Source organism: Gallus gallus, chromosome 2 (genome assembly GCF_016699485.2).
Source record: "Gallus gallus isolate bGalGal1 chromosome 2, bGalGal1.mat.broiler.GRCg7b, whole genome shotgun sequence".
NCBI classification, from domain to species: domain Eukaryota; kingdom Metazoa; phylum Chordata; class Aves; order Galliformes; family Phasianidae; genus Gallus; species Gallus gallus.
In genome coordinates this window covers 115,564,155-115,578,299 of record NC_052533.1, presented here as the reverse complement: position 1 = coordinate 115,578,299, position 14,145 = coordinate 115,564,155, and the positions used below count along the sequence as shown (strand labels likewise).

General features: G+C 36.2%; 1 protein-coding gene across 2 annotated transcripts in view; it reads right to left on the bottom strand.

Moving 5' to 3' along the window:
• The window catches only part of C8orf34 (C8orf34 homolog), a 170,730-nt gene that overhangs the window by 118,165 nt on the left and 38,420 nt on the right, over nt 1–14,145 (bottom strand). The window contains exon 4 of one of the 2 annotated variants that reach the window (XM_025147990.3): nt 9,225–9,353. The exons of the other annotated variant lie outside the window; for it this stretch is intronic. Coding sequence (XP_025003758.2) covers nt 9,225–9,353 — 129 coding nt within the window. The remainder of the gene's footprint in view (nt 1–9,224; nt 9,354–14,145) is intronic. 2 annotated transcript variants of the gene reach the window in all.

Here is a 14,145-nt window from a genome sequence, read left to right as displayed (position 1 = left end):
AATCCATTAATTCAGCTGCCGTGTATGGGCGAGCTGTTACATGTAGTGTGCTCTGGGCAGGGGGCAGCCCCGCTGGCCTGTCCTGCGTTTTTTTTTGTTTTTTGAGTTACAACTGGTCGGATCTCAAAGGGATCAAGCTCTAGTGGAGCCTCAAGATCTGACTTCTTAGTGCTTTCATTTTCTGAGTCCAGTTCATGTGGACTCTCTTGTATAGGATCCCCAGTTATTTCTAGAGAGATGTTTCGGATTTTTTGTACCGGGATTATAGGGTTAGGTTTTTTCCCTCTCAAAATTGCAACCTGTCTTTCTAGTTCTTCCACACGGTCACGTAATAGTTGATTTTCATCAGTGAGAACCCCTTCAGTTATATTTAGCCGGTTCAAGGCCATCAGCAGCGGCCACGCCACCGTGGAGGCAGCTAACTGTCGTTCTCGTGTAGTGAGTACGTTTTTGTTTAGACTACTGAAATACTCAGCCAGGCGGGCTGGGGATTCCTGAACATTTCCTGCATCCCGTAGGGGACCCCATTTTTCAATAATACAGGCAATCCCGTGATATGGGGATCCTAGGAATCCCGGGATGTGCCCTGGCAAAACCTCACTTATGGGGCTAGCCTTTCCCCGTCCAAACCATCCCATGAAATTGTTCAAAAATGTCATGGTAATTATTTTAAGAGGCTTATAATTGGGTATCTTTAAAGATATTTGGCTGCCTGGCTCGCCAAAATGTAGGGCAAATGAAGGTGATGACAAAGCCTTTATTTAAGAAATAGGCACACGAGGGAAAGATATCAAAAAGAATCGACTCACCCCTCCCGGTAGCAGCGCGCAGACCGAGCCGAGCTGAGCAATGTGTCCCTCCCCCGTTCGTACCGCCGCGCCGCCGCACTCACACACTCACAGAGCCCACCCATTGGTTCAGGCTGTGACCCTGGAATTCCACTACACATATATAGATATCAACTGTCCAGCAGTAAACTGCCACACTGCATTCTCTCATCCACTGTAAATCAGAGGAAACATGTTTCCCTACCACTGGGCAAGGCTATCTCAGGTGTACTTGCATTTCTCACAGCAAAACCACATGCACAGGATGGTTGCCATACTACTGTCGGCAAAATGGTAAACTACTGTCTGCATGCATCATGTCGTAAACACGAAGTAGATGGAGATTGCCTATTTCACACCAAATTTGGATTACAAAGGATAGAAAATGGCTGTTCTGGTTGGAGTTAAAAAAAATGTCTCCCCTGATTTTGACAATACGTACACAGGAACCAAACCAGCTCAGTCATTTCTGTGCTGGAACACTGTAATAGATTTGTTATTGACTGGCATAATAAACATTCTTATATTATTTACAGCAAGTCATTTTACAGCTTTCCAAATTAGCCCTATTTTCTCCAGTAACAATTGAGTACTTTTTGTTGCCAGTGAGGCCATATATCCCTATATTATTAAACAACTATACATAAAGTTTCTGTAAGGGAATTCATCCTGAGTTAGGGCAATTTAGAGTAATATTCCTCCCAACATCTATCCACCCAAGGAAAAGTAAAACCATGTAATCTACAAGGCACCAGACACCAGCAAAGCAGCATAATTTACATCAGTACAGTCACTATATCTAAGAAACACTGATTTGAAATCTCCTTCCAGTAGTGACTTAAAAAAAAGTAATAATTATATTCCCAGAAAAAGAATTTGTGCTTTTGACTTGCAGTAATTTCATATACAAGTTTCTGAGTAGCTCCAACAGTTCCAGGATTAGGTGAGCAATGAATTAGAGAATGAAATGAAAGACACACAAAATGCAAATAAAGCACCAAATACTGAGTCCCAGACACTTTTTCTAGGTCAAGCTCATCTCAGAAAAAATAATAGGCAACACTGAATAATTTTTCACAACTCTCAGTTTTAAGGAAAGGTGTACACTGCAGTGCTGTTAGTTAAGGTGGGTAGCCTATAACAGTCACTAGCTAAGGATAACAATAGGACAAAGAGGAATGGCTTTAAACTAATGAGAGAATATATAGATCAGATATTAGGACAAAATTTTTACTCAGAGTGGTGAGGCACTGACATAGGCTACCCAGAGAAGTTGCAGATGCCCCATTCCTGGAGTCATTTAAGGCCAGGTTGGATGGGGCCCTGGCAACCTGATCCGGTGGGTGCAGCCCTGCCTATGGCAGGAGAGTTGGTACTAATTGATCTTCAGGGTCCTTTCCAACCCAAACCATTCCATGATTCATTCCATCATAAAGTCATAGCCCACCTTCCTGGTGCTCTCTGAATGCCAACTGCCTTTTTCTAAGGATTAGAAAGTATCACATATGAGACTGAAGTCACACAAAGCCCAGTTCTCCAGGAAATTCTTAGCAAGTCAAATACTGCTCCAGAAAAAGAATGCTATAACTCTAAAAGAGACTAGTTCTGAAATTTCGAGCATGCTGGATCAGAATGGCACATACCTTAATAACAGTAATTTAAAATGTAACATCTGTAGGAAAAAAAAATTATAACTGAAATCACTATGATCTCCCTGCCATATAAGCCCCATTTAATAATTGGGCTGCAATAATTACATTCACATTCTTCCTGTTTCAATCTCAAAATATCATTATTTAGTATTATTACTCATAAATCACACTAAAAGCAAATGGATTTTATAAGCAAAAGTAGTACTGGACAACAGCTGCAGTACTGAGATAAAATTATCCTCTTTAAAGGTTTGATTGAGCTTATCTAAAAATGTCGATCTCACAGTAAATCACAAACATTGATCTCACACAAAAATAACACAATTTTAAAGTTCAGCCCGAACAGAAGGAAAAAAAACCCTACAGAATACTGATGACTATTTTTGTGGTTCAACTAAAAGAACACATTTAAGACTACATGGACTTATCACACATAAGACATTTTAACAGACTGAAGTGTATTTGGTGTGTATGACTTAAAAAAAATTGAAGTACTATGTCCTAAAACAACGCTACCTGAAAGAGGGGATTGATAAAAGTCTAGTTACATGTCATGCTAGTTGCATTCACAGTTCAATCAGCATCAGAAATATCCGGTTTTAATGGGAAAATTTAGAGGTCTTTGATAGATGTTAGCAGCATTCCATTTAAGTAAGATTTCCATAACCAATCTGTAAATCATTAATAAACTTCCTATAGTGTAGAAGCTAACTAATGAAAACCCATCTTCACATGTTTCAGAGTCCGCTAAATACACTGAAGTAGTTCATGATGTATATCGATCAACTGATATCCCACATACTCGCAGGTTCACCCAGAAACAGAGAATGTATTTTCATGGTTTGTTAACAATATTCTTATCATTTTTTGAACTAGTTGTACCTTTATCATTATGACTTCGATTCTTACTGCTTATCTTCTCCATAGGATCACATTTCTCCTTCTAAGGCTATTACAGACATAAACAGCAACTAATTCTGATATTATGAGAAGTATCAGCTGGAGGTACTCTGGATGGATTCAGAGCTCTTTATATATAATCTCTTCTTGGATATATATAATCTATATAATATCTTCTATTATCTATATATAATCTATAATATCTTCTATTATCTATATATAATCTATAATATCTTCTATTATCTATATATAATCTATAATATCTTCTATTATCTATATATAATCTATTATATCTTCTATTATCTATATATAATCTATTATATCTTCTATTATCTATATATAATCTATTATATCTTCTATTATCTATATATAATCTATTATATCTTCTATTATCTATATATAATCTATTATATCTTCTATTATCTATATATAATCTATTATATCTTCTATTATCTATATATAATCTATTATATCTTCTATTATCTATATATAATCTATTATATCTTCTATTATCTATATATAATCTATTATATCTTCTATTATCTATATATAATCTATTATATCTTCTATTATCTATATATATCTATATATCTTATATATATATATATATCTTATATTATCTATATATAATATCTTCTTGGAGATATTCAAAAGGCCTCTGGACACGCTTCTGGTAAACTGGTGCCAAGCATGCCTGCTTGAGTAGGGGGCTGGATCAATAACATTCAGAGGTCTCTTCCCATCTCAACCAGTCTACAGTTCTGTGATTCTTTACGGTACCCTTACAACAGTATTTCCTACTGGACTGCAGTTGGCTTTCTAGTTTACTGATTGTTTATAAACTGATTACTCCTCCTCTAAATTAAGAGGCAAAGAATACTCTTTTTTCCTGCTGGTTATAGCTAGACATCATTATTTCTGGGGTTCCCTCAAACAGAATTAGATGGGTTCCCCAATATTTTCGGTTAATGTTAATTTACTACCCTTTTTCTGACCTTAGAATGCCTGTCAAATTCAAAGCAAGATAAATTTATTTCTTGCCCTCTAATTTCTAGTGTACACATGGATTCAGCAAGAATTCTTATGTAAATAAAATGTTAGTTAACTCTGATAAATGTCTATTTGTAACTGTGAAAACATACCCATCTCAAAGTAGAATACCATAAGCATCAAATGCTGTTACTATGTGTAAACTGAAATGTCCAATATGTACTCATTTTCATCATATACTCTAATTGTTCATATAAAAGATGTAAAGGTGTTCACAAAGCAGTCAGACATACCTACTTTGAAGCAAGCTCTTACTGAGTTAATCCTTATATTCTCCCACTTATAACATATAATTCACTGTTTTCCATCTTTGTTTATGTATCTTTCTAATCTTGGAAGACTGGTGATTAAGACAGGTCTACGAGCAAGAGTCTCAGCTATGCAGGAGATTTTAACTCTATTTAAAAGGAAAAAAGGCCAGAAACAGAAATAGAATATTATATATCCCAAACAGCATAAAACTCCTTATTTATGATCTGCAGAGGAAGAAGGATAACGACAATAAAGAGTGACCTCTCAATTAAAGAAAATGAAATATGCATAAGGGAAATGCAGTATATACCTGTCTGCTGTTTCATTAACCAAAGTCTCTCCTAAATAATTAACTTGATACTTCAAAATGCACCTCAGTAACACGCAGGTCATCGGAGAAGCAAACAAAACCCACATTTTCCACATGGGTTGATGCTGGGAACAAGTTAAAAGTAGAAGTTTGGCAAGGAAGAGGGGAGAGGTGATGAGGACGGAAGTCCAGCACAGAGCACTGTAAGTATGTTCAACTGACCTTGCAACTAGGAATACACGAAGTCTGTAGAGTAGTACTGTGGAAAAATACATATTGTAGCTACTGGTATTTGTCCTCTGCGTGTTTCGCAAGTATAAAATCTCTGTATAGATAATGTAGGTGTTTGGTAGACTTGGAAGTACTCTATCAGAAATACTTGAACTACCTATCTTGGTAAAAGGAAGATCAAAACAGTGAAGATCACAGCATAGTGGTAAACCCTTGATAAACAGGCATAAGCAGCAGGCCAGGTATCCTCTTGCATGGATCAAGGTTTGCACTGCCTGTGTCCCCACATGTGCCTCTGCCCAAGTATTGCTTTGGGGAAACCCTCAGTTGGAGAAAGAACAAAAATAAATTCACTCTCTGAGTTTCAGCCGTGGGTTTGCAGCTGTTCCTGATGCCTGCCTGTGCTGACTCACAGTTGACCACTGGAGGATGGTATATTTGAGTCAGCAAGTTCCAATGCACAAAGACCATAATTACGGCAATACTATCTTCCAGTCCCTCAGTACGCAACATATCTTTAGCATTAGATGTGAACTCACTTTTGTGGTGTTTTTTGTTGTTTTGTCTTTTGTTTTTGTTTTTTTGTGTGTGTGTGTGTTTGTTTTTGTTTTTTGTTTTTTTTTTCAATCTACTGGAACATAGAATTACATATTGTCTTGTACATCCTCCCAAGTCCTGTCATTTTGCATGAAATGTACAGACTTCTCTCAAAACAGAGATTTAACATTAAATAAAGCAACAGAAACTAGAGTTTAATTCATAGCCTATGTCAGTTGTAGAGGAGGCAATGAACTTTGTGGAGTCCTAGAATTCACTAGAAGATCCAAAGCATTTCTTTAAAACCTGAAACGAATTCCAGAACTTGATGGAAAAAGTCATTTAATTTCACACGTTCAATTTCACGTGGCACTTCTCCCTGTTAAAAGTACTGAAGAATTAAATGTGTTGTAAAAAGCCATTGATAGTATGTTGTGATCCATTTGCACACTGAACTGCCTGTCACATACTGCTTGGAAACAAGACTTCATGGACATGCCTGTAAGAATCAAAAGCATTGACTAGCATGCACAAAGTAGTAATACTGAAGAAACTAGCTTTAAAAAGCCCAGCTTCTACAGAATTCACCATAAGGGATGTTTGAGCCCAGAACAGAACGAGTTTCACATCTTTAACTTTTAATGCTCTAGATATGTCTCTTCATTGAATCCTGCTAAGATATTTGAAAAATGCCATTTCAGTTCCCCTTCGGGAAACCATATGATCAAATTCATTTTTAAATTAATATTTTTTTTCCCAAAATTTTCAAATATTTCATTTTGAACTTTTATTTTATATCATCCTAATATGGAAGAAATCACAGCATGGAACACAGAGTTATTTCCTGAAGTGACATGAAAATCAGGAGCACAGAAATTGAAAACAGGACATATAGTTGAGAATTAACTTGACACAGGTGTTTAAGTGATACAACCAAAAAGCCTGAAGTGAAAATGAATAACAACTATCAAAGAACAAACAAATTCACAAGAAAAAGTACTGCAATACACTAGTAGAGGAGGACAAAGAGAAATGTAGTACTACATCAAAGATAAGGGAAACAAGTAATGGATGATACAAAGAAATCTCAGTATTTAATACTTCCACTACTTCAAGAGTGTACAAGAACAAAACAAAAAAAAAAAGATAGTAGTCACCAGGTTCCTAATGGTAGTGATTCTAAGATGGGTGAATTACAGGCCAGATGAGGGAAAGCTGAAAGATATTTTGATAGTTCAGATATATTCAAGTTGGTAGAATCCTGTGATGTTCATGCTAGAGTATCCACCAAACTAGCTAAAGAAATCTCAGAACCATTAGCAACTGTCTTTCAGGAATAGAGGACAGGAAAGGGCAAATACCACATCTTTCTTTAGAAAAAGGGAAGACAAGAGGAATTACTAACCAACCAGCCTACAGGTGACAGCAGAAAAAGATTTGACAAAATTGTTAAATAAACAGTTTATGGACTTCTAACAGACAGGAAAGGTGATAAGAACCAGCTGACACGAATTAATCAAGAACAAGTCATGTCAAATCACTCTAATTACTTTCTCAACCTGGAAACTTGCCTAGTGGATAAGAGGAAGAAGTAGAAGTAAAATACTTAAGCTATTATAAGACTTTTTTGCTATCCTAGATGATAGTCAAAACAGAATTACATTCTAGGTGTAATCACTGCTAGGTAGAAAAACATCTGGTGGGAAAAAATGCACTTACTGAGTAGCTTTCAAGGGCTGGTTGTCAGATCTGAAATGGAATCATGAAGAAGTCTGACAATATTTCCAGTAATGATCTGGATGAAGAAATAGAAAGCACATTCATAAAAGTGAACGTTATATCAGGTTGCAAGTGAATTAAAGCGCTCTGGGGGGTAAGACTAAAAGTCTGCATTACCTTGGCAAATCATCAGAAAACATCAAGTACTAGCAAGAATTAATGAAGAATTTGTGAAATAACTACAAAAACCTGATTCCAATAATATTGACTAGGTATATTCACCTCCAGTCCAAGCACAGGACTCTGAAGAGCTGCAGCATTAGAAAACTCCTGTTAGAAAACTCTTTGGGAAAAAAGAGGCACAGAACGCTGCTAACTATATGTTAGATATAAGAAAGTAGAAGTTTATTAGAAACTACACAACACTCAGAAGAAAAGACAAAAGATTCAGGACTGAGATTGGTTTTATATTTTATTATTGAATTCTCAACTCTGAACACATTGTATCTAAGAACAGTAAATAAATAACCCTCTATGAAACTGAAAACAAGTTGTTTCTGGATATGCGTTATCTGTGTTAGTCCTGGATACAAGGACAAGGGTTTGAAATTGCTAAGACACATCACAGTAATACTGTCAGGCAATGGTGGGGCTGCAAATCAGAGAGCCAGTTAGAAAGTTTCAGCTCTTTAGAGGAGAAAAACGCAGACAGACTAGTTAATGAGAAATGCATTTGAAAAGAGTCCTGTAACAATACTACTCCAGTTAACATAAATAGGAAAAATTCTCAGACTATAATTCACTTGATCAGCCTAAACAGCAGGGAGAGAGAGTACTTGAGCAAACTAGTCTTAGCTTTTCACCCCAACAGGAAAAAAAAATCTTAAAATTATCCACAAGACAAATTTTCTATTTTTCCATTTAGCGGTTTCTGACATCATCCACAATTTCTTCATTGAATCAAGAATTGTCAGAGATGAAACTTAATGAGAGGAGAAACTAAATAGTTATCATTCAAATGTCTCCCAGATCACATCATATAGTTCTCATGCACCTTAGCAGATTACGTTTCACACTTTGATAATTGTTAGTAGTGCTTGCTTCCATCAATGTACTTCAAGCTAGCATCATATTTCAGAGCTATCCCTTCTATGAGCATGTTATTTGTAAACACTGATTCTGTTTCACTATGTCTCTTAAGGAATAATCCTTGAGGTTCTCTTTTATGAAATCACTGGTTACCAAGTTTCTGAGTATTTATTTGAGATGCTTTAAACTACCTGAAATGCTTCTGAAAATTGTAAAGAATTAATTAGGATCAAGGCCATGAGACACTGTTTTTCAGTAACAGGTCTGATCTCCATCAATTTGATTAAGGTTTCACAAATGGTTAACCTATCTGTTAATCTCTCCAGGAGTAGAGTCTCACTGCTGCATGTTCCTGCTATTTTCCTTAAAAGAGGTTCTTGCATTTTATCTCTTTATGGGCTAACTCAACTCTCTAAGCTGGCAGAAATTAAATGCAAAAACAACCCAAAAAGAAAAAGTGAAGGAGAAGTAGTTTCAGGAAGTAGGAAAGATGCTAAATTGCCTTAGACATTCTGCGAACCTCCTCAACCAGAATCTAACTGCAAATGGGAGTGAACTTACTCTTAATTGGATAGGAGATCACCATCTTGATATATACTTCCAGATTACAATTCAGGCTGCATGGTTACATTAAAAAACTAAAATCAATCAACTTACTGCGAGAAAGATTCTCAAGGGCTTTTCCAAGTTTTTTGCTCTCTTGAAGAATATGATTTAGCTCATCAAAATCATGGTTCTCCGGTTTTGTCCTCCAATCCCACTTAGGATGTTCTATTGACCTTGGCACTAAATATACACAGATATATACATGAAGTTTAGATTTGGTAGTTCAGACTCCTACAGGAGAAAAAAATAGCTGTACAATGTGTTTACAAGCTCAAGCATCTTGAGTGGAAACTGTTTAATTATCTTCTTATTTAACAGCTGGAAATATTTTCTTTGGTCAATGTGAAATAAAAATGAAAACATCTGTGAACAAATACATACTCCGGATGACTATTATGACTGAATTAATTGGCAATGAGTAATAATTAATGCTAACAATTAAAAAAATAATAAAAATTCTGATACTTACAGAAAATAAACTTAGTCTTTGGGAAATTCAGACCAAAACTCAGTTCTCTACATATTACTTACTACTGAAACTTTCGACTAAAATTCAAAATAAGTTTTTCATCTGCTGAGCTAACGTCACGTCCAAATGCAGAGATAAAGAGAAGGAGTTCCTGTGGTATTTAGGACTCAATATTTAATGCCGTATCAGTGAATGTGAACATTCTGAACAACTTTTAGAAATGAGAACAAAAATAATGTCTATGTATCTACTGACTTCTAAACTAAAAGAAATTGTCAGGTTGTTTCCAAACACAGCATTGCCATGCTGAGAAGCACACACACTGCTGTGAAGATGATTATGTTTAGTTCACATTCGCAACAGAAAGAACCAGCTGCATTTATCAGTGGTTGATTACTACTCCCCTAAGAATAACTTCAAAAACAAAGCGTACAGATACATTCAATGCCTGCTGGCCAGCTTTGAAATATTAATTTTCAATTTTGATAGCTGTTAACTAATTTATGCTTACAAACATCATTTTCATTAAACACTACAAAGAAAACTTGCAGACTCCTACAGACTGTGCAAAAAAAAAAAACCCAACAAAGGTATCTCATGATCGTTTGCAATTTCAAAGTGCTTTTATAATGGTATGGGGAAATTTATCTCAGACTTTAAGCTTTGGTAGCTAGTATAGAATGTCTTAAATAACTGCTGCCATTGAAATTTGCCTTAGCGCTAACTGACCTCTGGATGTATACAGAATGTGCTCCACTCTGGATCAACTCCACAAGGTAAAGTTGAGGTTAAGTCAAATGCCAGGTAAGGAAACTGCACAATGTCCCCCGAATGTCACAAAAATACAATAATTTTTTTAAAATATGATTCCATCTCCCATAAACATACACAAAATTATCTATAAACTGGACATCTAAACAGAGTCTGAAAATCCAGGATTTATTCTGATCTGTAACTCCCACTCAGGAACCTGGTTAAGTCTTACAGATACTAATATATTATACCACAATTACAGACATTCTCAAAGACAGAAGACATTAAAAAAGACATACAGAAAACAGACTATGAGGAAAGAAACACAGAAAGTCTCAAGAAGAAGAAAGGAAGAGAGTGGAAAGTGTCAGACTCTCATTCTCCTTTGTGTTCAAAGAGTCATGTATTTCTGAAAAGGAATTCTGAGGACAAGAACTAATGGTCTATGGCCATTTCTAGTAACATATAGAGGCCTTAATGTATTAGGCCCATCATATGGACAGCTTACAGTTTTTGTTACTACTTTTAGAAGCTAATTCTTTACTTTATTACATCCTGTTTTAGAAGGGACCACGTTCATTAGAATTCATGTAAATTTTTGGGCGATCAACATCTTCCTCCATTCATAAATAACTTCAACTAAGTAGTGCAATTTCAGTGTTTCTCATTCTTCCTTATTTTGCAGAAAACAAAACGTTACTTCTAGTGTTTTTTCTAAGTGCTCTGTAGTTCTACTAACTCCAAATACAGTAAACTTGCCCAGAAATTCTACAAGTTATCTCCATTTTTACTCCTTAGATTCACATTGAGATCCTATACACTTTAATTGCCTGCTTTTTCAATCTCCCTTCATTGTACCAACATATTCTACAGCATCACTCACTAACCTACTACCAGATTGACAGATTTTTCTTTCCATGTACAACACTGCAATGAGCTCACCATAGTACAGAAACCTCACATCACCACCAAAACACAACAGAGAACAATTTCATATAGTAAAATCATGAACAAAGATATCCAAGGCTTAGAGCTTCCAGGCTGTAGAAAATTGCAACAGGTTGGAATATGATATCATGTCATTTTCAAATGAATCACAATTTTCAAAATCCATAAGGACAGAATTTTTTGAGAAACAGTACAATTTCCAAATAAAATCTGTCATGAGACCCACAACAGATGCTGAATGAAACAAATACCATTTCCACTCAACAGCTGTGAAGCTTCCAAGGATTAGCAGTCGTTTTGTACATGGACCAACCTGCACCAGGAACAAGAGAGTTTTAAGACTTTTGCCTTGGAAAGAGTGGATCACAGTGCCTAGTTTGGTCTGGTCTCTAGTTTCAGGGAAATGTCCCACAGACATCAGAATCTTTGGCTGTCCTGTATCTCGCTAGATGGATATTCGGAAAGCAGTCAAAAGTCTGGCAGAAGTTTTCTGTTTGTTGGCTAGCAGTCTGTATATTAATAAACCATTTTGTACTTCAGTGAAAACGTATCCAAAACAGACATGTTATGGAACGTTTCTGTTTCAATAACTTACTTTATTAAAACAAAACTGAGGAAGAAGACATGAAGAATTAAAAATTTTTACTACTTCTAGAAGACTTAGTTCTTTTTACCTACCTACTTATCCAAGAAATGATTGAATACTAAAATTAAAAACTCCTTTGTTACATGATTTGACAAGTGTCTCTCCTTTCAAGGTTCATTTTCTGCTAACTTATAAATGCTTTGAAAATGTGAACTTGTACCATCCCAACATGATCAACAAAACCAGCCTTTTCAAAGCAGATGGCTTTACGTGAAGCATGCAGAACCACATAAACACTATAATGATCCTCCCCTGAGATCTTCCGAAATGCATCTTTTCCTCTACAAAGTTCATCATGTATTATTTCATATGCATCTCATTTCACATTTATCAAAATCCATTCATTACATTCCAACTTTCTTCCTTTATTATATTCATTCCTCAAATTCATGTCAGAAATTTTAAATCTTTCATCACATTACCTGCCTCAAATCATTTGTGTTGAGACACACATACTTACTCTTGAGATCATTTGACTATCATGTAGAAGATCTATGACATCTATTCATAGCATTTGTGCAGAAATATTTAGCTTTTCCCTTTCTCTTTCCCTTTTCCCATCTCATTGCAGGAGAGAGCAAAAACATGCTTCCCTGTATTTCTTTTCTGGCATTGTCCTCCACCCACCACCCCCCACACACAACCCGCCCTCTTCCCCCCCAGCAAATGCACATCAACAGATTCATTTCTAAATTTGTTATAAGTTCTGTCATATCAGCTGACCATTACTTTCATTGTAGTAGAAGATCAGTATTGTTTCGGTATTGTTTTTACCTACATATGGTTGTATTTTCAAAACACAATTTGCAGGTGAAATTAGACTAGCTGCTCATTAAATCCTTCAGCAGTAGGTTCATGGGAAAGTTACACCTATCACAAGGCACCAGGCCACATATTCATGCACACAGCTGCTCACCATAGGAGAAAAGCCCTTCCTAGACTGGGAGCTACATTTCATTAATGCATTGTATGCTATTCTTACATCCTAAAGAACAAAAATGCATATATTGTTCATCATAAAATTGCTCAAGTATTGAAATCTTGCAAGATCATTCAGATTACAGTTCTTAATGTGATATCACAATGAAATTCATTTACACAGTATCTGGATACTATAAGGCTAAGTACATAAAGGCTGGTAGTCCTAGACAGCCAATTGGTATACGTAGAAGTATATAACACCAAAAAATGGGATACAGAAACCTGGAAAGAGAACAGTGAACTGAAGTAGAGGATAAGAATGACTTGTGAACTGATTTAATATGAAGCTGGCAAAGTCATCAACCTACTTTGCCTAATCGTAGCTAACTGGATAAAAAGAAGTCTGTTTCACAAACTACTAAGAAACTTCAAAATTGATTGTTCTTCATATCATCCAAATATTTCATTGAACAGGCACACATGCACACACACAGAGGCCTAGCTTCAAGCCTCTTCCTTTGCCAGACAAGAACAGAACCCTAGGCTATATTTTTGCAAACAAGTACTCAGATCGCTATGGCACTATGGTTTCCCATTTGTGTATTTGTTTCAGGTATGACAGAGATCATTAAAAGCCAAAAGGAAGAACTGGAAGAACCTTTCTACTTAAAAAAAAAAGTTGAAAGCTTAAGAACGAGAGAAAGATCTGTGCAAGAATGATATGAACTCTGAATTCAACATCAGCTTTTCTAGAAGAAATTATATTCTCTAATTAACTAAATCTAATCTCCTGATGCTTCCAAAGATTACCATGAACTGCACCCTCAGTACATTTGCAGCCTGGAAGGACAACTATATCCTGGGCTGCATCAAAAGAGCCAAGAGAGGTGAATGTCCCTCTCTACTCTGGTCTCATAAGGCCCCATTTGGAGTACTGAGTCCAGGCTTGGGGCCCTAGCACAAGAAAGATGTGGTGCTTCTGGAGCTGGTTAAGAGGAGGGCCATGAAGATGATTAGAGGGCTGGAGCACCTCTCCTACAAAAGGAGGCTGAGAGAGCTGGGCTTGTTTTGTTTGGGGAAGAGAAGGTTCTCAGAAGATCTCATTGTAGCCTTCCAGTATTAAAATGGAGCTTATAAACAGAAGGGAGATCAACTTTTCACATGGACAGATAGAGGTAGAACAAGGGGGTACACTTTTAAATTAAAATGGGGAAACTTAGACTACATATTAGAAG